Here is a 26,328-nt window from a genome sequence, read left to right as displayed (position 1 = left end):
GGCGGAGCCTTGGAGCTGCCGTGGGGCTGCCCCGGGGGCTGCGCCCCGAGCCGGGGCCCCTTCCCAGTGCTCCCAGTCTGCCCATCCAGCCTGGAGCAGCCAGCGAGGGCTTCAGCTGGGGCGGCAGAGAGGCGCTGCTGGGGGGTGCCACCTCTGCTTGGCTTGGGCTGTTCTTCCCAAGCTGGGCATAAATGACTTTTCTGAAATTTTCTGCCACAAATCTCTCCCCTCGTGCACTCAGCCAAAGGGGTTTGGGGCGGTTTTCCCTTTCTCGGGGAAATCAAAGCCATGCACTGATGCTCCGAATTAGGGGCGGGAGTAGCGAGGCTGCAGGGCTTCCCAAGGAGCCGGTGCCACCCCACACGCAGGGCTGGGCAGGTCGGGCCGGGAGCAGCGGAGAGCTTTGTTTCTCTTCTCAGCTGAACGGCGGCTCGGGCCGGGCCCGTTCCAGGGCTGTTCCTCAGCTGCGGCTTTCCCCTCACGCAGCCCGGGGGGCGCTGGGAGCGCGGGGCGGGGCTGGGCCGTGTGCAGAGCCCGCCCCTCGCTCCGATTGGGCGCTGCTGCCGTCAGTCGTGGTTCTGGCGCGCTGATTGGTCGGAGCGGGGAGCAGCCCGGGCCCGGAGCCGCCGGCAGGGCGGCCGTGGCGCAGCAGAGGCGCCATTGGCGGAGCGTCGGTGCGGGCCCGGGAGCGGCGGCGGCGGCCGGAGCCCGCTGAGGCGGCGGCGGAGCTCGGAGGCGGCCCCAGCGCAGGTGGGAGCCGCGCTCGGTTCTGGCGGGGCTCGGGGCTGGCTGCGGGCGGAGGGGGCGGCAGGGGGCTGTGGCGGGTTCGTTGTGCCGTGTGGGCGCCGTGTTGGCCCTGGCGTGAGGGCGCTGAGGGAGCGGCTGCCCGCGGTCTCCTTCCCGCTGCTGCCTCGGCAGGAGCCGGTGCCGGAGCAGCGCCGGCTCGTCCCGGCTGCTGTGGGTAGGACAGAGGTGGCTGCCCCGTGGCCGGGAGTGTGCGGGAAAGTTCCCGTGGCTAGAGGTTTGTGTGCCCAGAGGAGCCGGAGGAGTCCTGTAAAAGTAACTTTATTCCTGGGCAAAGGGAGAGGCCACGGGGCATTTCCCGTGGGGTCTGTCCAAGTGTTGGAAGACGCAGCCTCCTTTTTGTCCCGATTTGCCCGGCCGTATCTCCGTGTCCTTTTCCCCAGTGGCTGAAGTCCTTGGAAGGTACAGACTTCCCGATCCGCCTGCTGCATGTGCCCCTTAATGTGCACCCCACTTTGTATAACATCCGATATTCATGGCTCTGTTAAGGCTTTGTTCTTCTTCGGGAAGTTCAGGAATTTAGCAGGACCTTGGCTGAGCAGCAGTTCGTGTCAATTAGTAACATTTTCTAAAACTGATGTTTTCTCCGGTGACTTCCTTATCTCCAAGTCCCTGGCCCTATCTCCAGTGGGATTCACACCATCTGTTTGTAAAGACCTTAATCTGTTCTTCCTGGGCCTTCTTTGGTTTTGGGATTATTCTCAGTGACCTCGTTCTGTGTCCTTCTGTAGCCGTTTCTGGGTCAGAAGGCCTGGCTGCCACCTGCATGCCCTTGATCCCCTGCTGAATGAGCTGCACTGAGCAAGGTGTGGTGCATGGTAAAAAGATGAGAGTTGCTGCAGCACCTGAGAGGAGAAACAGCATTGGTTTAACGCATGGTCTGCCAGGGAACCACGAAAACGTGTCCCATTCCCATCCTTTCCACATTTGAACAGGGATATGAGCTGCTTTCTTATTTTGTTTGTTCTCTGTTTCCCCACTTTTCCTTGGCCATCTCTTTGCCAAGAGCACTTTGAGTCATTTAATCTTCCAGCCTCCTGGTCCTTCTGCTGGAAGAGAATCTGATGCCATCCCAGGGTGAAATGTGGCGTTGCTCATGGGAGTGGATTGGTGGGTGAGAAGGTCAGGAGCTGGAGCTGTGTGCTTGGTTATGATTTGGAGGACAGCTTGTGATCTAATGATGCATTGAAATGATCAGTGGGTTCTCTGGCACCTGGTATGAATTCGTTCGGGTTCCCAGGGGCTGCTCCATGGTGTTGTAGGATTTGTTCTGGTGGCCGTTCATCTTTTCCCCATTTTTGGGCGCTCCCAGACATGCCAGGGATGCATCAATTGACCGCTTTTCTCTGATTAAATCATCACATCCTGGGATTCCCAAGTGATTTCGCTGAACTTGTGGCAGCAAAAGCAGCCCAGTGGTCAAACCCGCCCTGTATAACACAGACAGTGCCAGCAGATGTTGGAGTGGGGAGAGGGATGATTCCCCCCCCGCTTTTGTGAGTGAAGTTCTCCCAACATTCTCCGTTTGCTGTTTTCCTTTGCAGCTTCAGGGATTTCTGTTGCAGGGTCAGAGATGCTCAGTGTGGGCTCTGCCTTTAGCGATGCAAATTCCGTCTGTGCAGGGAGGCAGAGCTTGGGGTGAGGGGCAGAGGGAATCAGCCCAATTCCTGTGGCAGGCAAGGAGAGCCTGGGACATTGTGCACACTTCCCCCAGCAGAGTTAATTTGCATTTCTAAAGCTCCTCTGCTGGCTGCCTGGAAGGAAGCTTCTCTTCCAGGGCAGCCATCAGGTGACTCACAAGTGGCCCCCTCAAAAGCGGCTTTTTTTTCCCTTTTTTTTTTTTTTCATATTTTTTAACTGTTTATGAGGAAAAGGGTCAGTTTTAAAGCTCTTCCAGTTTTGCAAAATGTAACCTAAACGTGAACATCGAAAAACCCATTCCAAAATTCTGCCATCAGTAACAGACACGCACACACATACACAAAAATGCCCCAAAGCAATAAAGATTTTTGGTTCTTCTCCTCGGACTAAAAATTGACTCTCGCACCTTTGGCCCTAACCCAACTGACAATACCAAAGTAGGATTATTAGGAAAAAACATTCTAATGGTGTCATCTTGTCACAGAAACCGCAGGAAGAACAAAAACTCTCCAACGACCTTTTTAGTGTTAGAGGATCAAGGCATTACTTTATTCTGGCCAGGATGTGCAACAGAAACCATTTCATGCACACATAGCCCGGGTGTGCAGAGAAAATCATTCCAAGGCACACGAGTTTTACTCGATTTTTCCTCAACTTTATGCAGTCTAAACCCATAGAAATCCATAGGTTTAATGTTCATTGGTTCCACGTTGGGTAGTTCTTAGTATTTGGTTTCCTATTGGCCCCGGATTGCTTGGCCTCTGATGTTAATTAGGTCCACACTTCTTGATTTTTTCTCGGCCTTTTCCAGAGCAGGGGTCTCCAGCTGTGCCGGGGGCAGTGTCTGGGGTAGCTGTTCCTTGATGTTTGCTGATGGGCGTTGATGTTTTGTTGATGGGCGTTATCTTTTGGGTATCTTTTGGGCTATTCCCAGTCTGTTGAGATGTTAAGCTCATCTCTGTTGAGTGGTGTAACATCCCTTAACAAACACTTTCAAATTCCTTTCCCCAAGGCAGAAGCAAACCAAGCCTGGGTAGCGAAATAAAATTTTAAAACAATTCTGAACTTAGTATATTTTCCAGCAATCGAATCCCGCCCAGCCCAGAGTGTGAGTGTAACTGAGAGCCAGAGTGGAATTCTCCCGCTGTCTCCCGGAGCACCTGTGGCGAGTGCAGGCACAGAAAGCTCTGAAGCTCGCCCGGTGCCAGCGAGGATTGGTCCCCAGTGCCTGGAGATGCCAGAGGAGGTGCCCAGCCAGACTATTTCGGGTTCGGGAACGGGGCAGGAGGACGAGGAGGGGGAGGTGGGATTGGGACGGGGCGGGAGGAGGAAAAGGAGCAAGAGGAGGGAGGAAGAGGCGGAGCGGCAGCGAGAAGCTGGAAGAGAGGAGGAGAGGCGGAATCACGCGACTCCAGCGCTCGCTGAACTCGCAGCCCCCCGGGCCCATCGCCCCCCATCCCGCAGGTGGCGCTCGGGGGGACATGGGGGGTCCCCGGGAGGTGTTTGTGGGGGTCCCGGTGGCGGTGCCGGCAGAGCCCCGGCGGGGGCGGGGGGATGCGGGTCCCCCCGCGGTGGGGGTTGGGCTTCCCGGGCCGGGCCCTCCGAGCTCTGCCGGGGCCCCGTGGGGAGCGCGCGGGGGCGGGGGGACACCGGTTTGGGGAGCCCCGGGAGCCCCGGCTTCCGTAAGCGGGACCCCAGAGAGAGGAGAGCCCCAGGAGCCCAAAGCGGGGAGCCCGAGAGGGGGGAGCCCTGGGATGGGCGGGACCCCGGCGGGGGGGTCTGGGGGCTGCAGGGGCGGCATGGCCGGGAAAGGGGCTCAGGGGTCCCGGGGCCCGGAGGTGGCTGCTCCCAGTAGGAGCCCAGGCAGTCCCAGTCATTCCCTATTGTGATACCATTTTCCCCCAGCACGGTCCCAGTTGCTTCCAGTTCCTCCTCCAGCTTTTGTCCAGTGTGTTCCCAGTTCTCCCAGTTGCCCCTAGTATAGTCCCAGTCAGTCCCAGTATGATGCCAATCTTTTCCAGCAAGGCCCCAGTCACTTCCACTTGCCCCCAAGTTGCCCCCAGCTTGGTCCCAGTTCCCCCCAGCACATTCCCAGTTGCTCCCAGTTTGTTCCCAGTCCCCACTCAAATGGTCTCAGGCAATCCCAGTATATCCCAGTTATTCTGAACATTCTTGTAGTCATTCCCAGGCACTCCCAGTTACCTCAGCATGGTTCAGTTGCCCCCAGTATTATCCCAGTCACTCCCAGGACATCCCAGTTGTCACCAGCATGCACCCTGTCATTCCCAGTTGTTCCCAGTTCCTCCCAGTGTGTGCACAGTTGGCTCCCAGCATGGGCCTGGCAGCTCCCAGTAACCCCCAGTCAGAGTCCAATCACACCCACCATTATCCCAGTGTGATTGTAGCCACTCCCAGTATGATCCCAGTCACTCCCTGTCACTCCCAGTACAATGCCAGTGGTCCCCAGTGTGATGCCAGTCACTCCCTGTCAATGCCAGCATGACCCCAGGAGCCTCCAGTATGATCCCTTTGACTCCCTGTCACTCCCAGTATATCCCAGTCACCCTTAGCATGCTCCCAGTCACTCCCGCCTCCTCCCAGTTGCTTTGAGCATGATTCCAGTTGCTCACAGCCACTCCCAGTCAATGCCAGTGTGATTCCAGTCACCCTCAGTGTGATCCCAGTCTCACCCACCATGGATCCAGCTGCTCCCACTGTGGTCCCAGTATGAACCCAGTTGCCTCCAGAACAGTTCCAGTTGTTCCCATTTCCTCCCAGTATGATCCCATTTGCCCCTAGGATAGTCCCAGTCCCTCTCAGCATGGTCCCAGTCACACCCAGTTGCCCCCAGTGTAGATCCAGACACTCCCAGTGTCCCCCAGCGTGGTCCCAGAGTTTGCCAGCATGGTCCCAGCTGTTTCCAGCGTGTTTCCAGTCACTCCAGTATGGTTACAGACAGAGCCAGTATATCCCAGTTGCCCTCAGCATGCTCCTAGTCATTCCCAGGCACTCCCAGTTGCCCCAGTAAGGTTCTCAGAATGATCCCAGTCTTTCCCAGTTTCTCCCAGTTACCTCCAGGATGATCACAGTTTCTGTCAGTTGCCCAAAGTGTGGTCCCAGCTGCTCCCAGTATGGTCCCAGTTGTGGTCTCAGTCCCCTCAGCATGGTTCCAGTACTTTCTAGTTGATCCCGTCTGCTCCCAATGTGTCCCCATTTTCCTCCCAACATGGGCCCAGTAGCTCCCAGTTACTCCCAGTCAGGTTCCATTCATACCCATTGTAATCCCAGTGGCTCCCAGGATTATGCAATAGGACCCGGAGTCACTCCCAGTATGGTTCCAGTCACTTCCAGGATGATCCCAGTCACCCCCAGTACGATGCCAGTTTCCCCAAACTCCCTCTCAACCCCATTATGATCCCAGTAGCCTCCAGTATGATCCCAGTCACTTCCTGCCACTTCCAGTATGACCCCAGTTGCACCCAGTCATCCCCAGTATGATCGCAGTCATTCCCAGATACTCCCAGTATTATTCCAGTCATGCCCAGAGTGACTCCCTGTCACTCCCAGTCTGGGCCCAGTTGCTCCCAGTCACTTCCAGCATGGTTGCAGTCACGGCCAGCACCTTTCCAGTCAGTCCCAGTCTGGTTCCAGTAGGATCCCAGTCACTCTCAGATATTGCCAGTACTATTGCAGTCACTCGCACCATGATCCCAGTCAGTTCCAGTAGGATCCCAGTTTGACCCCAGCATGGGCACAGCTGCTCCCATTATCATCCAGTGTGATCCCAGTTGCTCCGTGTCAATGCCAGCATGACCCCAGGAGCCTCCTTCCAGTTCCAGTTGCTCCCACTTACCCCCACTGTGGTTTCAGTCTCTCCCAGTGCATCCCAGTTGCTCCCAGCATGTTCCCAGTCACTCCTTGATGCCCTGAGCTGCTTCCAGTGTGATCCCAGTGTCTCACAGCCACTCCCAGTCACCCTCAGTGCAGTGCCAGTTGCAGCGGTACCTTCCTGAGCTAGCACATTGTCCTGGTACAGAGCAAACTGCTGCCTGCCCCGAGCGAGGACAGGTGGAGTCCCATCCTGGCCCAGGGAGGTGGGCGAACCACCGGCACGGGTTCGCCCCGGCTCCCGATGGCTGATGTGTGCAAAGGAGGTAGGATAAAACGGAGGGCCTCTCGTGGGAGAAGGAGGTTTATTGCAGGGTGAGAACCCACGAGGAGAGACCACCAGGTGGCTCGCTGAGCTATTTTTGTACCCCGACAAACAGGCGTGGAAAACACACAGTAACTAATGATACCTTGTCGCGACTGAGAGAAGACCCGGATGCTCAATGTGAGTGATCAGCAAGCTTCCGTTTATTGATCATTCGTGTATTACATATATAGCGTGGTTAATGAGGCTTATGCATATTCCAAAAGGCGCAAGCTGAGTGGTCCACGGCATTGCTGCAGACCCCTCCCTCTAGTTCCTCCTTTGTGGTCAGAAAGTTCCTCTTTTCTCATGCCTGAGTTCCTCTTTTCCCATGCCTCCCCGACCACAAGCTTTCTATTGTTAACTGCAGTGCTCCCCAAGGCCAGCATGTCCTTGCTGTATCAGCAGAAGGCCCTATGCAGCTGCAGAGGGTCTATGTGTCCTTTGTCACGTAGCTCAGCTATTACACAAGATGAGTGCCGTATTCTGCAAGATCTTGCTCTGTGAGCTGCAAAGGGTCTACGTGCCCTTTGTCACGTAGCCAGTTCTCCACAGTACCTCAGCTAGGGGGTGTTACTGGGGCGGGGAGAGGGGGCTACAGCAATTGGGAACAGGGGTGGGTGGGGAGGAGCAACAGAGACCAATCAGCTGCCGAATAACTCAGAGAAGAGCCTAGATCCCTCTGGGAAAGCAGCCGGATATGGGGAAGGGAGATACACAGCTGAAAGGTAAGGCACGGATTTATGTATTTTTCGCAGCCTTATGAATGCTCAAGGCTTTTGGGGCTGGCTCTGGGGTTGGTCATGGTTCACTGCAACATCTCCCCCTTTTTTATTATTTCGAAGCAAATGGAGGTAGGTGTGGGAAGTTAGGGAGTAGGGGAAAAGGGAAAACATTCAGGGAAAGGGAACAGCAGGAAGAGGGCCGCAAGTTCTTCTTCAGATGGCATCTGGTGTGGGCACCTCTTCCAGGTGGTGGCTTTGGGGTCGTCGCTGTTCAGTGAGGTCAGGTGCAGTTTGACGAACTTTGCCAGCACCCACTTTGGTCCAGCTGGGGTCAACACGGCGGCATATCCCCTCCCCCAAGCTAGTAACTTGAACGGGCCCTCAACTTTGTGAGTCTCAGGGTCTTTGACCAGCACGGATGGATTTTCTTTTAGTTTAGTTGTGGTTGAATTTTTAATGTGCCGTTATACGGGGGGGGGGGGGGGGGCGGGCTCTTTGAAGGAACAATTTAAAAAGTTAATGGTGAAGAGAGCCCTGCAGAGTCTCTCAATGGGCGAATTAGTCTCTGCTCCTCCTCACTGCTGGGCAAGGACTCTTTTGAGCGTCTGATGGGTATGCTCAACTGTAGATTGGCCCGTGGGAGAATAAGGGATACCCGTAGTGTGCTTAATTCCCCACGTGTCGAAGAACTGGTGGAGGTTCTTCGAGATGTATGCTGGTCTGTTGTCTGTCTTGATTTCTGCTGGCACCCCCAGAGTGGCGAATGCCAACAGGAAGTGTTTGATGACATCTTTTGCCTTCTCCCCACAATGAGAAGAGGCAAAAACTGCTCTTGAGAAGGTGTCTACTGAGATGTGGACATACTTAGACCTCCTGAATTCGGGGATGTGAGTCACGTCGGTCTGCCACAGCTGGCAGCTATTGAGACCACGTGGACACACACCAGACCCTAGCAATGGGATCTGATATTTCTGAGAGTCAGGACAAGTCGCCACAATGGCCTTAGCTCGGTCGTGCGAGAGATGGAACATGCAGACCAAAGCCGGGACGTTTTGATGGTAGAATCGATGGCTCAGCTTAGCTTGTTGGAACATTCCCGGTAGTGATGCCAGTTGTACTGGGGCTGCCAAGGCGTCAGCATTCTGGTTCCCTTCAACAATAGGTCGGTGTGCAACCTCACGTGCATGACATAATAGGGTTGCTCTCAGTGGGACAGCAAAAAGACGAGCTGCGAGAGCATGTGATATAATTTAGGATTTGAAACTTCTTTGAGCATTGAGTGCTCTGCTCTCTCTACCACTCCAGCCACATAGGCTGAATCAGTGACAATGTTTATTGGTTCCTTTTGGAATCGCTCAAAGGCTCTGACTACTGTGGCTAACTCTGCAATTGGAGGAGATCCCTCAACTACTTCAATGTCTTTTTCCCACTCAGATGTTTGGGGGTTCCTCCAAGTCAGAACAGATCTGTGAGAAGCCCCTGACCCATCTTTGACAACTGTCAGGGCTCAAAGCGATTTGTTGCTTCGAAACAATTTCGGGACTAATTTGAAATTCACATTAAACAATTGGTGTGGCAGATGGTGGCTAGAGAGTTTCCCTGAGTAACTATCTAGGGCAAACTGCAGGCACTCGCTGCTCTGTAGAGCGAAATCAACATCATCTAATTTGAATGGCATGTAAACGCACGAGAATTTGCACCCTGCGAGAACGCAGAGGCGAGAGCTGGCCTTCCTTATCAGTTGCTCCATCAATTCTTGTGGTGTGGTAATGCTTTTGGACGGCTGGTGAGGCAAGAACACCCACTCTGTGATTAAGAGGGGGTCCTTGATCCTCTCGTCCCACTGAAAAGTAAGGCCTTGCAAGTGTGGTAGCTGGCCCATAATTATGAATTTGAACTGCAGGCCTGGTTCCATCCAGTGTGCCTGCTTGGTGGAAAGAGCTTTCTGGACCTTACCAATGGCCTCCTGCGCCTCTGGGGTTAGGGATCGGGGAGAGTCCAACGCACCATCGCCTCGCAGCAGGTTAAAGAGGGGGCTGAGGCTTTCTGTGGAGATCCCTAACAGGGGCCAGACCCAGTTCACTGTACCACACAGTTGCTGCAGGTCGCGAAGGGTCCGGGGCTCGTCAGCTATGGCAAGCTGTTGGGGAGCGATGGTTGTCTCACGGATCCAGAGGCCAAGGTAGGTCAGGGGGCACAAGCGCTGGACCTTGTCAGGATGGACTACAAAACCTGCAGCTTCAATTGCTCAGATTGTTAGATCTAGGGTTAGGTCTAAGCATGTTTCGTCTGGGGCACATGCAAGGACGTCATCCATGTAATGGAGGATGATTGCCTCTGGAGCCTGTTTCTGGACAGGGGACAGGACCCGCACAACATACCAATGGCAAATGCTGGGGCTGTTTTTCATGCCCTGAGGCAGCACTGTCCAGTGATATCTGCACATGGGGACTTGCTGATTAACAGACGGCACTGAGAAGGCAAATCTAGGAGCATTGCTGGGGTGCAGAGATATGTGTGTACTAGTTTGAAAACAAACTAGTGGGAGACACCAAGTCAGAATAACAATTTAATAGGGAAATAAAAAGAGGGGGGGAAAAAAAAAATAAAGGTAGATAACACTGGGTTAAACTGACAGAGTCAGGATACAACCAGACACCCTGTTAATCAGGGTGGTGGTAGCAGTGCAGTAGAATGGTGGCTGCAGTCCTCCTGAAGTGGTGATCCTGTAGAAAGAGGGTCTGCTCTTCCTCAGAAGGTCCAGTGGTGGCTCTGTAGCTCCTGTCTTCTGGAAATCCAGTGGAAAGGTTGTCTCTGGTGTTCAGAATCTCAGATTATATCCAGGATGGAATGCTTGGTTCCTCCCTCTGGGTGGAGCATCTCACAATGGGGTAATGGGTCATGAGGCCAAGTGTTGATTAGGCTCATTAACAGAAAGATAGTCTGGGGGGAGGAGGCAAGGAAACACTGCCCCACCTGATTTCAACGGCTCATGAGGATGGTAATAGAATATACTGCAACCCAGGACAATGTGGAAGAAGCAGTCTTTGATGTCTATGACAGCTAGCTTCCACATACGAGGGAGCATTGACAGTGAGGGCATGCATGGTTGCAGGGGTCCCATATCCTCCATTAATTTTACACAGATCATGTAAAAGCCTCCGCCCGTTTTGTTTCAGTTTTGGGCAAATGAACACGGGGGAATTCCAAGGGCTATTAGTTGGGACTGTGTGGCCCTTGGCAAGTTGCTTTTCCACAAGGGACTCGAGAGCGTGAAGTTTCTCGATGGATACCGGCCACTGTTCCTCCCATATGGGCATGTTAGGCAGCCAATTACTGCGTGGGTGGTCGCACTCAACAGTGGCCCGCCCTAAAAACCCTGGGCTGCTGGAACGACAGCTCGAGTTCCCCACTGGGACAAGGTATCTCCACCCCACAGGGTAAACTCTGCGTCAATAACAAAAGGCCGGATGGTAGGCAAATTTCCTTCCGGGCCTTGGATGGTCACATTTTGGGTGCTCCTTAAAGCTGTAGCTTTACCCCCAATCCCAGCAGTGTTCCCAGCCACTTCAAGTGGGTTCAAGTTCCCATGCCTGGGGCAACTCTCTGCAAGAGATCACAGTGATGTCTGCCCCCGTATCCACCATACATGGCATGCGAACTCGCTCACCCCCTTGCCTCAACTCATACTCAAGGGTTGGCCAGTTGGGTCCCATCACTTCTGCCCAGAACGCTTGTGCCTCTTGCTGGTTTGTTAGGCAACCTTTCGGGATGACTCGTCCTTGTGCGATCGTAGCACCTTCTGGAATAAAAAGAGGAGCATGATGACACTCAACCAGGAACACAAGCACAGCCCCCCACCATTGGTGGTAAGGATGGATGGGAAGACTTGAACTCCCGGGTGCTCCAGTGCTGCAAGTCCTGTAATAAACGTCTGACTCCAGCGGGATGGGTATTGCCGCTTGGGCCAGAGCAAGTCTATCACCAGTTTGTTTAACGAGGAGGCTGGAGGTCAGGGTGATGGGCACTGTCTTCCCCAGCTTCCAGGTGTAAAACTGAACTGCTGCATCAACTAGCTCAGCTTCTGTCCAGTCCTGTAAATTGTCCTTTTTTTGATGGTACAGCAGCTCCATTTACGTCCTCACGCGGAGCTGTATCGCGCTGCTTGCTCAGTTTCCCAAGGGTGGTGCTTGGGTGTTTGGTCAGTGGCTGCAGCAACATCCCTGCCCCAGGTGGCCCGAACCTGGAATGAAAGGCTCAGGCACAGGTGTTACTGCCCGGGGTTCTTTGCATCCCTTTGCCCAGTGCCCCAGCTTCCCACAGCGATGACACCTGCTCTGGGGTGGAGGCTTCCCTCATTGACTCACCACCCCCACTATCCCTCTGCTTTTATTATTTTGAATTTCGGAGGTGATTGACACCAACTTCACACAGGTTTCTACCATGAGATCTAAGGTGGGAGGAGGATCTAAAGGTAGGGCTCTTGAGAACTGCCTTGCAGGCTTCGTTTGTGTTAGAGTGGGCCAACTCCGTCAGCAGCTGCTGTTGGAATTCACGCCCCTCTGTCTGCAAGCGAACGGCCTGTGTGAGGCGCTCTACAAACTCTACAAAGGGTTCTGATCGCCCTTGCAGGACTTGGGTGAAGTGGGTTTTCGGGGCAGCAGTGCTGGGAGTAGGGGACAGAGCTCTCTGAGCAGCCTGCTTGAGGTCTTGCAGGACTGATTCATTAGCAGCCTGATCTTGGGGCTTAGTCCAATCCTTTTCCCTGCAAAGGTGGTCTAAAGTAAGCACTGCAAGTTGGGCATCGCTTTGGTAGGAAGCAAGAAGATCTCACAGTGCCTTTTTCCACATTCTTTCCCAGAGAAGATATTCAGTTTGGTGTGCACTGCGGGTGGCTCCAGACGGGGGTGGAATATACTCGCAGTTCTTTTTCTTCTTTTGTTTTACACCGGTGAGGGGAGGATACGAGCCATGGGAAATAAACTGTTGCATGCTCAGCAGAGTTTTTGTCTCGGTGGTGGGTATTCTTCTAAGTTATGATTTAAGTTTTCTAAGGGACTTCCGAAGCGCTTTATAAGGTGGATCTCATACTACTTCCCTGCCGCTGCTGCTGAACATGTGCAGGACACTGGATTTTGGGCACGTGTTGTGCAATGGCTCAGGGAAGCAGCTGCCACGGGAGAAAAAGCAGTCTACCGGTACATGTCCCTATGTGCAGCTATTATAAATGCACTTAAGAAGCCCTGGGTGGAAGAGGAGGGACAAAAGAGGATCAAGAAAAGGAGAAGAAAGCACGAGGTTGAGCACTCCCTGAATTCACAGCCCCCCACCCGTGGGATCATCGCCCCCCATCCCACAGGTGGCCGAGGAGGGGGAGCCTGGCCCGGAAATCCTGGGTTGGGTTTTTTTTTGCAGGAGGATGTTTGGAGAATGAAGAACTCCAAAACTGAGTGGAAAATGCCCCTTGTGGGGGACATTGGGGGGTCCCAGTGGTGGCTGCTGGCAGAGGCATTCTGGAGGAGCAGAGCCCTGTGACCCCCAGGACCCGAAAGTGGGGAGCCCAGAGAGGGGGGAGCGCCGTGATTTGCGGGACCCTCAACAGCCTGGAGAGGGGCAGGAGGGACTCCTTGGAGCCCATCACCTCCAGCATTCCTAAGTGGGGAGACAGAAGAAGGGGGTGCTTTTCAGATTCCTGGGACTCCCAGCAGCCTGGGGAGGGCGGGGACCAAGTAGAGAGGGGGACCCCCAATTCAAGCGTGACCCCCAGCAGCTGGGACAGGGGGAACCCCGAACACCAAAGGTGAGAGACCAGAGACAGGGAACTCCTGGGAGGCATTTTCAGAGTAGATTTTTTTGGACACAGGATGCCTGGTGTCTTCTAGAGATGGACTTGGGCAGAGGGACCTTCAAACTCAAGGTGCTCATCCCTTGTTTTCCCCCCAGACCAGGATTTCCCATTCCCAAACCTTGGCCAGATATAGGAGGAGGCTGCGAGGAAGAGGAAGATGCCCCGGGACCCCCAGGCAGGTGAGGAGGAAGTCAGTGCCCCTTTCCCCCTCTCTCCTGCTCCATCTCCCAGCCCAGCATCGCCCCCGGCTGCAGGACAACCCTGCTGCCAACGCCGTCCTGCCGGGGATGGACTGGGGGGATCTCCTTGCCCTTCCCTGTGGCATGGAGGCAAATCCCATCCTCTCCTTGTCCTTCCTCCCCAGACAAGGAGCTGAGGACGAAGCCCAGGGAGGACAAATCCCCACAGCAGAACCTGGTGGAAGAGGCCGTTTTGAGTGGCTCCATGGCACAGGAATCCAGTGGGGAGGAAAATGCCCGGAGATCCTGCAGGAGGAGGGGCTGCAAACACAGCCCAGGGTGCTCTGAGGAGGAAAGACCAACCCTGTGCCGGGAAGGTGGCCGGAGATCGAGCCAGAGCTCAGACCTGGTGGTCCATGAGCGGCTTCACACTGGGGAGAAGCCCTACAAGTGTGGGGAATGCCAGAAGAGCTTCAGACAGAGCTCCAACCTCATCCGCCACCAGATGATCCACACTGGGGAACGGCCCTATGAGTGTAGGGAATGTGGGAAGAGCTTCAACCAGAGCTCCACCCTGCTCCGCCACCAGATGATCCACACTGGGGAACGGCCCTATGAGTGTGGGGAATGTGGGAAGAACTTCGGAGAGAGCTCCACCCTGCTCCGCCACCAGATGATCCACACCGGAGAGAGGCCCTATGAGTGTTCCAAGTGTGGGAAGAGGTTTCAGACCAGTTCCAGTCTCCTCCTGCACCAGCGGATTCACACAGAGGAGAGGCCCTTCCGCTGCCCTGACTGCGAGAAGGGCTTCACACAAAACTCCCACCTTGTCAGACACCGGCGCATCCACACTGGGGAGAGACCCTACAAGTGTGAGGAATGTGGGAAGAGCTTCAGCCGGAGCTCCCACCTAATCCGCCACCAGATGATCCACACTGGGGAACGCCCCTACGAGTGTGAGGAATGTGGGAAGAGCTTCAGCCAGAGCATCAACCTGATCTTCCACCAGAACATCCACACTGGGGAAAGGCCATACAAGTGCTTGGAATGTGGGAAGAGCTTCAGACAGCGCAGCAACCTGACTGTCCATAAAAAGATCCACACTGGGGAGAAGCCCTATGAGTGTTCCAAGTGTGGGAAGAGGTTTCAGACCCCCTCCAGTCTCTTTCTGCACCACCAGATTCACACAGAGGAGAGGCCCTTCTGCTGCCCTGACTGTGGGAAGGGCTTCAAGCAAAACTCCAGCCTCATCGTCCATCGGCGCATCCACACCAAGGAGAAGCCCTACAAGTGTGAGGAATGTGGGAAGAGCTTCACCCACTCCTCTACCTTGACCAGACACCAACGGAGGCACCAGTAAGGGAAGCCCTGCAAGTGCCCCGACTGTGGGAAGAGCTTCATGCCCTGCTCCAACCCCATCCCCCTTTGGAGGAGCCACACTGGGAAAAGCCCTGGTGGCCCACATTCCCTGTGATCCATATTGGGAAGACCTCTGGCTGGTTATCCTTTTATTTTGGCCCTAATTGTCTTCTGATTCATCTTCATCACTTAAAAACACCCAAAATAGGACTAAAAACAAAGAAATTGATCACAGATGTTTGAAGTCCCACCATTTCACAGGAATTTGAGGGGGAATTTAGGGTTTGGGGACATATTCTGGAGTATTTGTGGGTTCTTGGGGGATTTTGGGCAGTGTTCTCCATCTCTTTGCACTCCAAAAGCCAAGAGGGATCACCTCAAAACGACTCAATCCCACTGAAAACAACTCAATCCTACCCCAAAAGGGCTCAATCCCACCTCAAAATGGCTTGTTCCCACCTCAAAAAAACTCAGTCCCATGCCAAAATTACTTGATTCTACAGCCTCCAGGGTGAGATGGGGTTGAAAGGAGACTGGGATCCAGATTTGGAGGGGTGGGATGAGGATTGTGTAGGGCTGGCTCTGTGGGTTGTGTTTTGATAGTAAATAAAACTTTCAGAATGACTGACTTCTGTCCCATTCATTTTCAGTCTGTTGCAGTTCTGTTTTCAGAGTGCCACCTTCTCAGCTGACTGTGTTTGTGTCCTCCTTTCTCTTCTGCCTTTCTTTGCCCGCTCTGTTTCTCTCACAGTGTCTCTCTTTAGCCAGGGCAGCTCCCAGCCAAAGACCCTCCCCTGATTTTGTTCCCAATCCATGAGCTACAACAACCATGGGTGAAGTTATGATGGCTGGCAGTGAAATGTCACTGTAAGATCTTGCTCCACTTGGCTTTTGACCCCTTCTCAAGAGCTTTGCCTTCAAGGGCAGGAACATCTTTTCCTTGCTGGAACCTGGAACTCCAGACCCTTGGAGTGTGTGCCATGGATCCCAGAGGGGCATTCCTGAGGTTCCCAGGTTGCTGGTTCTGCTGTGCCTCCCGCGGGCAGGTGACAGGTGACAAGGTCCAGCAGCTCTGCTGGTTGTGCAGTATCTCAATGGCCTCTCTGGTTCCATGAGGCTCCTCTGAAACAATGGGCCCTTGGTTCCAGGAGGTTCCACGCTGTCACAAAGATCTCCTTGGTTCCGTGAGGAGCACAATAGCTTTGCATAAACACTAAGCAACCCCTGCCTGATACACCTGGGCACATCTGTCTGCATCCCAAGGAGGGGTTAAAGGTGAGAACGGCACCAGCAGCTTCCACCTGCAGCAGAGATCAAGGCAAAGGATGGGAACAGAGAATTCTGCTGCAAGACTCAGAGAATTCTGCTCACAGAGATCATGTCTGGTCACGCTGTCCCTTGTAGAAAGGTGACATCATTCCAGGCAGCCTGTACTGAGCATGTGGTTCCGAGCGGGGTTTGTTGTTCAGGAAACCTGCTCAGGCTTTTCCATTCTTTCCTTACAATCAGGAAAACTTCTCTGGGGCCTGTGTGCAGGCAGAGCCCTGAGGAGAGCAGGTGGGACATGGTGCAGTGGGCTGGGACACCCAGCTGCAGAGCTCAGGGACAAGGTTCTGATGCAGGGAACAGAGATGTCAGTGCCAGGTGGGCGATGTCAGACATGGTGAGGTTGGGGGTGAGGAGCAGGTTGTCCAAACAGGATCAGCCTTCTCCTAAGGACCTCCTTAGGAGACATTCAGACATTCTCCGCCCAGACCTCCTAAGGAGACATTCAGCATCCAAATTAATTGGAGAATGCTTCTATCACCTCTACTCTGAACTGAAAAAAAAAAAAAAAAATCCTTTATTAAGTCACAAGGCGCACTTTGAAATCTTCCTCCTTAACAGAACTCCAAACTGACTCCAGTGAGCTGTAGAAGCCCTGAATACTTGAAGACAATTGAAGGAAGAGAAAGAGCTCCTTCAGGCTTTCTGTATTTTAATGAGCCCCACAGTGGATTTGGGGCTGAGTCCAGGACCCTCAGGGACTGAGAGAAGGCTGAAGAAGCTGCTCAAGTGCCTCTGCGTCCCCTTGGAGCGGATCCCACTCAGCCCGGTCAGCTCAGGACGCATTCGGCTGCGGGGGCCAGCCTCCGGACTCCGGGAGACCAGAGGTCTGGCTCGTGGGTCCTTCCACAGGACCGCTGCGATGGAGGCAGGTGGTGGAGGGAGGAGGCAGACTCAGATCTGGGTATAATCTGGGAAGTTTATTATGCCCTCGAACACAAAGTTCCACCTCCCAGGGGTGCCCAGCTCTGAGCGAGCTCAGAAGGCACTTGCAGGAGGTTTTATGGGAGGGTGGTAACAAGGGAGGGATCATAGGAACAACCAATCAGAGGATGGAAGGGTGTGGTGAACAGGATGAAGGGCGCATAAGGGAACCAATCATGGGAGAAGAAGGGAGGGACCTTTTTCCCTTGACCAATCACACGATGCCCCAGCCAGAGCTTTCTAGAAGCCTGGGAGGGGTACCAGCACGATTGGCAAGGGCCAGGGAGGAGACAAAGGAGGGAAGTAGGGTAATTGACAGAGAACTGGGAGGGTACAAACTGGGTAAATACAAAAGTACAAAACCTGAGGGGAGACCCGGACTAAACCAAACGAAAACACACTCCCACACTCAAGGAGTCAGAAGCAAAGCTCCAAGTTCCTTGGAGCACCAATGGGTCCCACTGAGGGCAGGGACTGCCAAAGCCTCCCCAGGGACTTGTGAGAGCAGATCCTTGAGCTCTGCCAGGATTGCAGGGAGCTGCAATGCTGAGAAAGCCCTGGGCTGGTTGGAGGAAGCAGAAAGGCCCAGCCCTGAGCCCAGGCCTGGCCCAGCAGGGCCTGTCCCTCCTGGGTGGCTCGGGGCTGTTTTGGGGCAGTGGGATGTGAGGGGGAGGAAGGACAAATGTCATAAAACTGCAACCCCTGCCAGCCTTTTCAGGGAGGGTGAGGGAGAACCAAAGTGCAGCCCCTCAATGGAAAGTTCCTTCTGTGGGGCTTCCAGAGGCAGTCCCAGAGCCCAGGGGACAAAGCCCTGGGTGCCTCTGGCCCTGCCAGCCCTGCCCAGCCCTTGGCCATCTGTCCTGCAGGCTGCTGCTCCTCTGCCCTGGCCGGCTGCACACGCCCATCTCGCTGTCCCCCCAGCATTTGTCACCCCGGCATTTCTGTGCCCTCCCTGGGGTCCCTGCACCCAGCGCTGCTGGTCCCTGGCACACAGAGCCGTGGCAGGAGCCGGGCCCTGCCAAGGGGCTTTGGAGCAGGGTGGTGGCTGCGATTGCTTCTGACCTCAGCAACTGCTCCTTCGATAGTTCCATGGAAACGGAGCACATCAACACTGCTGTGCATTGTCCCTGCTGAGGGTCAGACACTGTCAGAGCACATTCCCTGCCTGTAGAATTTGTGCCCAACCCAAGCACTGCACTTATGTCTCCAGCATTGCTTTCCAATAAAAACAGGGGAAGGCAAACTGTGTGCAGCTCATGGTATTTCACAGTGTCTAAAACTGGCTAAGCCATAGATCTTAGAGGTGAGATCCATTTGGAATTCATGGGATGGAGAAGCAGTGCAACATGGAAAAGCGGAGCACAGAAATAAAGAGAGGAAACATCTTGGATTGTTTCTTTCCATTTTCATTTCACTTCTGGAAAGCTGTTTCAGTTATCCAGGAATCTTCTCCACAGTCCTGTCTGCTGTTTTCAAGAACCTTTCCTGGAGAACGAGGTGCAGCTCCTGTCACAAGATGTGCCACCAACTGCAGTTTCTCTTGGCTTCCCACACTGTGAGTGCAGCAGGACTTTTGCAGCAAAGCAGGACGAATGTTTGGAGAACTGTACAACTTGTCCTTTCTTTTACTTGTGGGCTGGGCAGTTGTGCCACTGGTGAGGTTTTCATTGTGGCTGTTGTAACCTAAGAAACCAGGAGGTGGCACCAGGACTTGTTTAGGGAATGTGACCCTGACTGAACTCAGAGAAAGAATCTCCAGGACACTGTGGGAGCTCCCCGGGCTGGGCTCAGGTTCCCGCTGGGACTCTGCAGCAGGCTGGGCTCCAACTGGCATCAGCAGCAGCTGCAAACACCTCTGGGCATCTCCATTTTCTGCTGCTCAGAGGGAGCCATGAAGCGAGTCAAGCAGTTCTGGGGGATTTTTTAGTTGTATTTGACACTCCAGAGGAGATTTCTGTGATGGGCTCTGTAAGTTGATTCTATTTCAACAGCACCAGCAACAGGGCTGTGATTGAGTGCTGTGAATCAGGCCTGTGTGGCTTTAATTCTCCTCAGGTGGTGCCCAGGCACTTGTGAGCATTTCAAGATCTCCTAATCATGATGCCTGCAACAAAAATACTGAGTTCACTGTCACAAAATCACCGTGAGTAGCACCGATCGAAAGAGGCAATTGCAGTTTTACGGATAAAATTCCTGTGGCAACCAGAAGAGGGGTACGAGCAGCCGCGATCTCCAATTCCCAAGGCAAAGGCAACAACAGCCCCGTGCTGTCAGCTCAGGGGGAGTAAAACCGTGCTGAGAGCAGCGCTGGAAGCCGATCCTTCCTTTTTTCTCTGAAGGCTGGCTCAGGGCAGCACAGCCGGGCCCTGAGGAATCGGGGCTGTTTGGGGGTGATGGCTGCTCTGCTCCAGAATTCACCTGGAGAAAGCCCTTGGGAAGCCGAGGCGGGAGCGGGCGGGAAGGGCCGGCGCTGCTGCTGCTCGTGCCCGGCAGCCCCGGCCGGGCCGGGCCGGCGCCCGCTGCGCTGCGGCTCCTGCTGCTGCCAGAGCCGGGCGGGACTCGGGGACAGGGAACGGGCCCGGGGGACAGCAAAGGCTCGGGGGCTGCAGGGATGTTCGCGCTCGGGCCAGCGCCGGCACAGAGCTTCGGCCTCGGCATTAACCCCGAGGGAAACGCTGGGGAAAGGCTCCGGTTCAGCCTTTCTTTGCTCGTCGCTGTGAAGTGCCCGAAATAAAAGGAGAACAAGCAGGGCCCGACCCCTTCTCCTTTGAGAGGAGCCCGTGCCTGGGGCCGTGAGGGGCCATGAGGGGCCGTGAGGGGCAGTGAGGGGCAGTGAGGGGCCATGAGGGGTGTGGATACAAATATGCGTCTAGCAAGAATTTCTCTTGCTTCTTTCCAGTCCCGTGAGATATTTTTCTCTCTCACAGAAGATATTAGTAGAGTTCTATAAACTATGAACACCTGCGACCTTGCAAAGCTTTGTTTATAGTACAGTAGAAAAATACTTTGACAATGGATGTTTTAGGATTTTAGTCAATCACCCCAAGGGGTGGCTGATCCTTTGTCCCATTAGACTGTGAAGAAAAAAGTCTCTTAAGAGAGTTGTAAAATCATTAAATAAAGGAATCTTGCTGCACAATTCCTGCCTGCTGGATCTTCTCCTCCCTACCACTGCGGGATACCGTGATAGAGGGGCTGTGAGGGGCATTGAGGGGCTGTGAGGGGCTGTGAGGAGTCTCAGCCCTGGCAGGAGGGGGTCCCGCCATGTCTCTGGGGCAGGGCAGCCGTGAAGGCAGCCGTGGCAGCAGAGTGGGCTTGGGGCGCCTCTGGGAGCGGATGAGACCCTTCCCCAGCTCCAAACCACACCAAAACACCCATAAATGGGACTTTCCATCTTTAGATGGAAACTTGGAAGGCAACTTGGAAGTGACTGTACAGCTCAATCCCACTGTGAGAAGGAAGGAAATCTTCCCAGTGAAGTGACATCCAGCCATTATTAATAATGTGTAAGATTTAAAAGTATAACACTAATAAATAATACTAATAAATAATACTAACCACAATAACAATAAATAAATCTCCAAATCCCAACACACCCAGCACTGCAGCAAAAGAATGAACCTCATTTTCCTTTACTGCCTCAAGGCTCATAAGAAATAATCCCATGAACTTTCTCTTCCTCCTCCAGATAAACGAGGCCATTTTTGGTGTTTAATACAAGCTACAACTGATGGCAGAGTGAAGAACAGGGAGCCATCTCCACTTGCCTTGTCAAACCCCACAGGTCATAGACAGCTGTTGTGGCACAATCCCTTATCACCAATAGGCACAACACTGTCAAGTTCTGTCCGTGTGATGCTTTGCTTCTACAAAAGAAAGCTCCTGGTTCAGGGTCACCTTCACTGCTCAACCAGACAACTTGAGATCTAAAAAAGTGCTTTGCCTAATGCCAGAGTGTAAGAAATCAAGTTTAGTCTTTTCTGCTGCACTCACAAGCTACTCATTAAATAGCTGGTGTCTGCAAAACATCCCAACCGATGCACTGATCAGGGTTCTGAGTGCACATTGCCCTGAACAGGTTCATCAGGGAATGAAAACGATTTTACAATTAATTCATTGTACACAAGAATGGCTCAGGATCATGTTCTTTGGGCACTTTTCCCTCATATTCTTTGGGCACTTTTCCCACTCCTGCCATTATTGCTACCTAAGCTCACTGCATCTGCAAAGTAACAAAAACTCCTTAGTTTGTGTATTTAATGATACTGTGTTAGTAATAAACCTCACAGCCAAACATGGAGAATTATTGAATATCAATACCTGTTTCATTGTATATTGAAAACACATTCATATCAAGCAAGTCGGTGTGAAGCCATGTGGTGAGGATAATTCTGCCAAGAACAGCCATTTTTACACACCTGTGTTCTGTCAGAAGCACAGACTTACAATTCCTCCTGCACCTGGATCAGAGGGAAGAGCCTGGTTCTCCGGGACACATTCCATGGGGCCTGGAGCAGCAGTCCAGTGCCAGCGAGCCAGGGACCCCAGGGTACAGTGGTGGCAAAGGGCGTTTTGCAGCAGCTCTGAAGGGCCTGGGAAAGCAGAACTCCTGCAAAATGATCTGGGCTGGTCTGTAAAATATCGTTCTGATTCACAGAGGTCGACTGAACAGCGGGACACTGCTAAGAAAGCATTCCTTTATCACAGGGTGATCCGCCTTGCACGCGACCGCCTCAGCAGTTTTCTCACAAGTTCCTGTATCCTTTACACCACGAGACTCCCTGAATTCCCCCCAAAGTCCTGCCCACTCCGTACCTCATCCACACGCACTGTCCACTGTCCGGACCCACAGCTCCTTTCGGGGGTCGGTTCCATGTGAGCAGTTCTTGATACCAGGAACCCACCAAAGCTGCTCACTCACTCCCCTCTGCAGCCGGACAGAGGAGAGAAAATTTTAGAGAGGGTTCATGGGTTGAGATAAGGACCAGAAGAGATCACTCATCAAAGACCTTCAAGGGTAAAACAGGCTCAACTTAGAAATATAAAGTGAGTTTATTACTAACAGAATCAGAGCAGGATAATGAGAAGTAAAATAAGCCCTTAAAAAAAACACCTTCTCCCCACCCTCCCTCCTTCCCAGCTCTACCTCCTCCCCCAGCAGTGCAAGGAGATGGGAATGGGGGTTATGGTCAGTTCATCAGCCGTGGCTTTTCCTGCTGCTCAGGGAGAGGAGTCAGTCCCCTGCTGCGCCATGGGCTCCCTCCCACAGAACACTGTTCTCCGTGAACTTCTCCAATGTGAGTCCATCTCATGAGCAACAGTCGCCCTCAAACTGCTGCAGCGTGGGTCACTCTGCCACAGGGTCAGTCCTCCAAGGACAGGCTGCTCCAGCCTGGGAGCAGGGCCCCTCTCTTCTTGGGTCTCCCACAGGGTCACAGCCTCATCCCAGGCATCCCCCTGCTCCGGTGGGGGTTCCTCCTCCAGGGGCTGTGGGTGGATCTCTGCATCCCCCATGTATGGCAGCTGGTGTGGGGTCAGTAGCTCCGACCAAGGAAGCTGTGACCAGTCCGGAGAGATGGTCCCAAAAGAGATGGTCTTCCCGAGGCCCAGTGTCTTCCCTCAGCTGCTAGCTGGAGGGCCCGTGCAGAGGCTGTCAGCTCTTTAGTGATTGTCAGCTTGTGATTTGAGCTCAGCTCTGCAGGGCAGCCTCCAATCCAGACCAGGGAGAGAGAGATGAGAGGCCCATATAGCTGTTCTGCACAAGGTAGCTTTATTAGTCTGGCGAAGGGGAGGCCAGGGACAAGCTCGCTCTGCCCTCACAGGGGCAGGGGGCTAGCTCTTATAGGGATACAGGGGGTGGGTGTCAGAAGGTAAGGGCCAAGGGGTTACAAAGGATCTGCATAGGGTCTCCCAGAGGATTCTGGGTTTGTCTTCTTCTTGCTGTAACTGCAAAGTAGCTGCCTTTCCAACGGAGTTCTGCTGGGAGGTTAAGCACTCTCCTTATCTCAGCAAATGTCCTTCCAGGGCGGGGGCTGGGCATACCCCACAACTCCCCCTTCTGTATTTATTAAAAAGGCATTTCCAGCAGCCTTTCTGCAGCAATGTAGGAGGCATGAGAACATAAGTAACATGATAATAATTACAGTGAATACCCACAAAACTCCCTTAATCAAAGATGCAATCTATCCCATTATTCCCCATCGTCCAAAAAGGTCATTGACTTTTACTAGGCTCGTATCTACTTTTAGGTCTTTTACTAGTCCTTGTAGTTTCTGGATGTTCGCCTGGATGGATATTGAGTGTGAAGAAAGATTGAAGCAGCACATCCCTTCAAAGTCTTGGCAGCCATGTCCGTGGGCAAGCAGTAGGTGGTCTGTTGCTGCTCGATTCTGTAGGGTTCCGTGTCTGGTAGTCTCCTCATCTTTCGCTCAAGGTGGCAGATGTCGCATTGGCCTGTTTGCTTAGCCAGCACCCTAGGTGATTGATATCCCCAAGGGCTTTGAGTGCAGCTAACCAAGGGGTGAACACTGAAACTGCGACCTGTTCAGCCTTATTCCAATTGTAAATGCGGCTGTCTGTCACAGCTTTCGTCAAACTCAGCAAAGGATCTCTTTTGACGTGTTGATATGTTTGTTTGTCTCCAATTATGTAATAATTGGAGATTTGGGGTGAGGGTAGAAAGCTTGCCAAGGCTACAGGGGCCTCCTTGGAGATGTGAGGGAATCCCAGCCCATACTCTGTCACCACAGACAAGAAACACTCCCTGGGTTAACACTTTGGGGTGGAGAGTGGACACAGAGAGTACGTGACTGGTGTAATTGCACCAATCCTGACTATTATAGGCTTTGTTAATTGGTGATATGTCTTTTCTGTATGTGTTTTTTGCCTGGTCAATTCCTGGCCAGCGTTGGCTTTGCAGTCTAAAATAAAATTTGACCCAATATGTTGCTTTGGAGGACCCCAGCAGGTTTAATTCTTGGGGTTCATCTCGAGCATTTGGCAGAATCTTTGTCCACTCATCCCAAGTGTCTACTGGGTTGGGCCTCTTACCTGTGGTGCAGAGGAGCTCTGAGTTAGTGATGGGCCAATCATCTGCTACTAGAGGAATTCCTGCCAGGCACGTAGAGAGTGGGTTGTCTGCACTGCCCATGGATAGGCACAGATTGTCTTGATTGAGTGTCTTTGCTAGGGTCACCCAAACATTATGGCTAGGCTGTGGGACAAGCCAGCTGAAGGCATGTGGTACGGCGAAGAGCGTCCAGGCAGCGATGAGGACAGCATCAACATAGATAAATTTCATCTTCGGACAGGGATGGGGCTTCTGAGAGGGAATATAAGCGAGATTTATTAGCTTTGTGGTGAGAGGGGAGGTTTTAGGTTCTAAGGAGGTTTGATGTGGGAGGTAAACGAACATTAACAAACCACCCCTGGTGCGGTTGGAGACACCTGGTCTGGGAAAAGATTGATGAGAGACTCAAAGAATGAGGACCTAATTAACATCAAAGGCAAAGGAATCAATAACCAATAGGAGATTGAATACTAAGAATTATGTCATTTAAGATCAATGAACATGAATTTCTTTGGATTTTGTCTGTATAAAGGTGTGAAAAGTCTAGTAAAGAACCATGTGTGATGGAATGCTTTTCACTGCACAACCCGGGCATGAGTGTATGGAATGATTTCTGTTGCACATACTGGCCAGAATAACATCCTGGCCAGAATAAATTAATGCCTAAATTCTCTGACACTGAAGAGATGTTGTTGGAGAGTTTCTGTTTTTCATGCAGTTTCAGTGACAGTCCCACTGAAGTCAATCACCAACACAGGCTCCTCATGGACTCCTTGGAGGAGAGAATTGGAGGCCATGATTGCAGAAACTGCTCAAACACTCAGTGTGGAAAGGAGAAAGTTCTTTAAAAAAAGTGAAGTAACTCGAAGCATTAATGAGCCCCAGTGAGTGTTGTTACTGACAAAGGCTCTCCATGGACTCATTACAGCAGATAATTGGGGGCCAGGATTGCACAAAGCTCTCAGAGACTCCCAGGCAAAAGCCAAAGCCAAAGTCCTTTGAAAAACCTGCATTCCCTGGGAGCATTCAGGAGCCCCCCAGGGCCATTCCTGACCAAGGCTCCCCAGGGACTCGTTGCAGCAGACCCCTGAGGCCAGGAGTGCAGGGAGGCAGAGGCTCTGTGCAGGCAGCTCAGATGCTGAGCAAAGCCTGGGCTGGGTGGGGGCAGCAGAAAGGCCAAGGCCTGAGCCCCAGCCGTGGGGAAGGCAGATCCTGTCCCTCACTTGTGCCTTGCTCAGGGCTCTGCTGGGGGCACTGGGATGTGGGGGAATGCTGAGGGCAGGACAAGGGGCTGACAGTGCCCAGCCTTGCTGGGGCTGTGCCAGGAGGCCCCAGTGCCTCAGCACAAGGTGTCTCCTCCCAGCCCTTGGTGGCACAGACGCTGCTGTGCCCCAGGGCAGCAAGACTTGGCTTCTTTTGGGCACTGCCAGCCCTGCCAGGGCCCTTGGCCATGTCCAGCACAGCTTGTTCTGCGCTGTCCCACAGCTGCTGCTGTGTCCCTGCAGGTTGCACACTCGCATCTCGCTGCCCCGCCAGCTCTGCCCTGCCACTGCCAGCCCTGGCCTGAGCTGTGCCCACCCTCACCCTCTGTGCCTTGGACACACACACACATGCCCTGAGCTCATCCTCCCTCTGGATGCCTCTCCTGCCCCAGCGCTGCCCTGGGAAGGACATTTCCTCCTCCTCATGCCCAGTGTTGCCCCGCCCAGCTGCTCTGTGGGGCAGTGCGTGTCTCTCCTGCTGTTCCCTCCCTCCCAGGAAAGCTGCACCATGTGGGGCACGGCCCTTCCAGCAGCTTCCCAACCCCTCAGCCTTGTTGGGCCCTTTCACCTGAGCAGACAGCAGCAGCATCTCCATGCTCTGCCCAGCATGCTCCTTTCATCACCAAACTACGGGAAAATAGGAACTGTCCAACGCCATCTTTGAAGTGTTAGAGAATCAGGCCCTGTGGAACCAACGAGCCCTTGTGACACAGGAGGATCTCGTGTAACCAAGGGTCAGTTCTGACACTGCAGATCCAGAGAGATCCTTGTGACGCTGTGGGGCCTTGTGGAACCCTTCTGCCCTGGTCTCTGAACCATGGAGAATCTTGTGACACTGTGGGGCTTTATGCAGCCAAGGAGAATCTTGTGACACTGTAGGGCTTTATGCAGCCATGGAGACCATTGTGACACTGTGGCACCCATGGAACAAAGGAGACCATTGTTACACTGTGGGCCCCATGGAACCATGGAGATCATTGTGAAACTGTGGGGCCTCAT

The 26,328-nt window shown here is 53.4% G+C and overlaps 1 protein-coding gene across 4 annotated transcripts; it reads left to right on the top strand.

Annotated features, from left to right (window-relative positions):
- The first annotated feature begins 652 nt into the window (after positions 1-652).
- On the top strand, positions 653-15,281 carry LOC309583876 (uncharacterized protein). 4 transcript variants are annotated; one of them, XM_082299710.1, is made up of 5 exons: positions 670-750; positions 3,528-3,691; positions 6,714-6,778; positions 13,306-13,389; positions 13,575-15,281. In XM_082299710.1, the coding sequence occupies exons 4-5, from the start codon at positions 13,368-13,370 to the stop codon at positions 14,747-14,749; spliced, it is 1,197 nt and encodes a 398-aa protein (XP_082155836.1). In that variant the 5' UTR covers positions 670-750; positions 3,528-3,691; positions 6,714-6,778; positions 13,306-13,367; the 3' UTR covers positions 14,750-15,281. The 4 variants fall into 4 exon arrangements, with proteins under 4 accessions (XP_082155839.1, XP_082155836.1, XP_082155838.1 ...); XM_082299713.1 differs by lacking the exons at positions 3,528-3,691; positions 6,714-6,778 and having other exon boundaries at positions 653-750; XM_082299712.1 differs by lacking the exons at positions 670-750; positions 3,528-3,691; positions 6,714-6,778 and adding an exon at positions 12,512-12,721.
- Positions 15,282-26,328: the final 11,047 nt, after the last annotated feature.

The sequence above is a fragment of the Coloeus monedula genome (assembly GCF_965178545.1).
Source record: "Coloeus monedula genome assembly, chromosome: 33".
Taxonomy (NCBI): Eukaryota; Metazoa; Chordata; class Aves; order Passeriformes; family Corvidae; genus Coloeus; species Coloeus monedula.
Note: the sequence above shows the minus strand (reverse complement) of the source record. Positions and strands in the feature narration are given on the sequence as shown.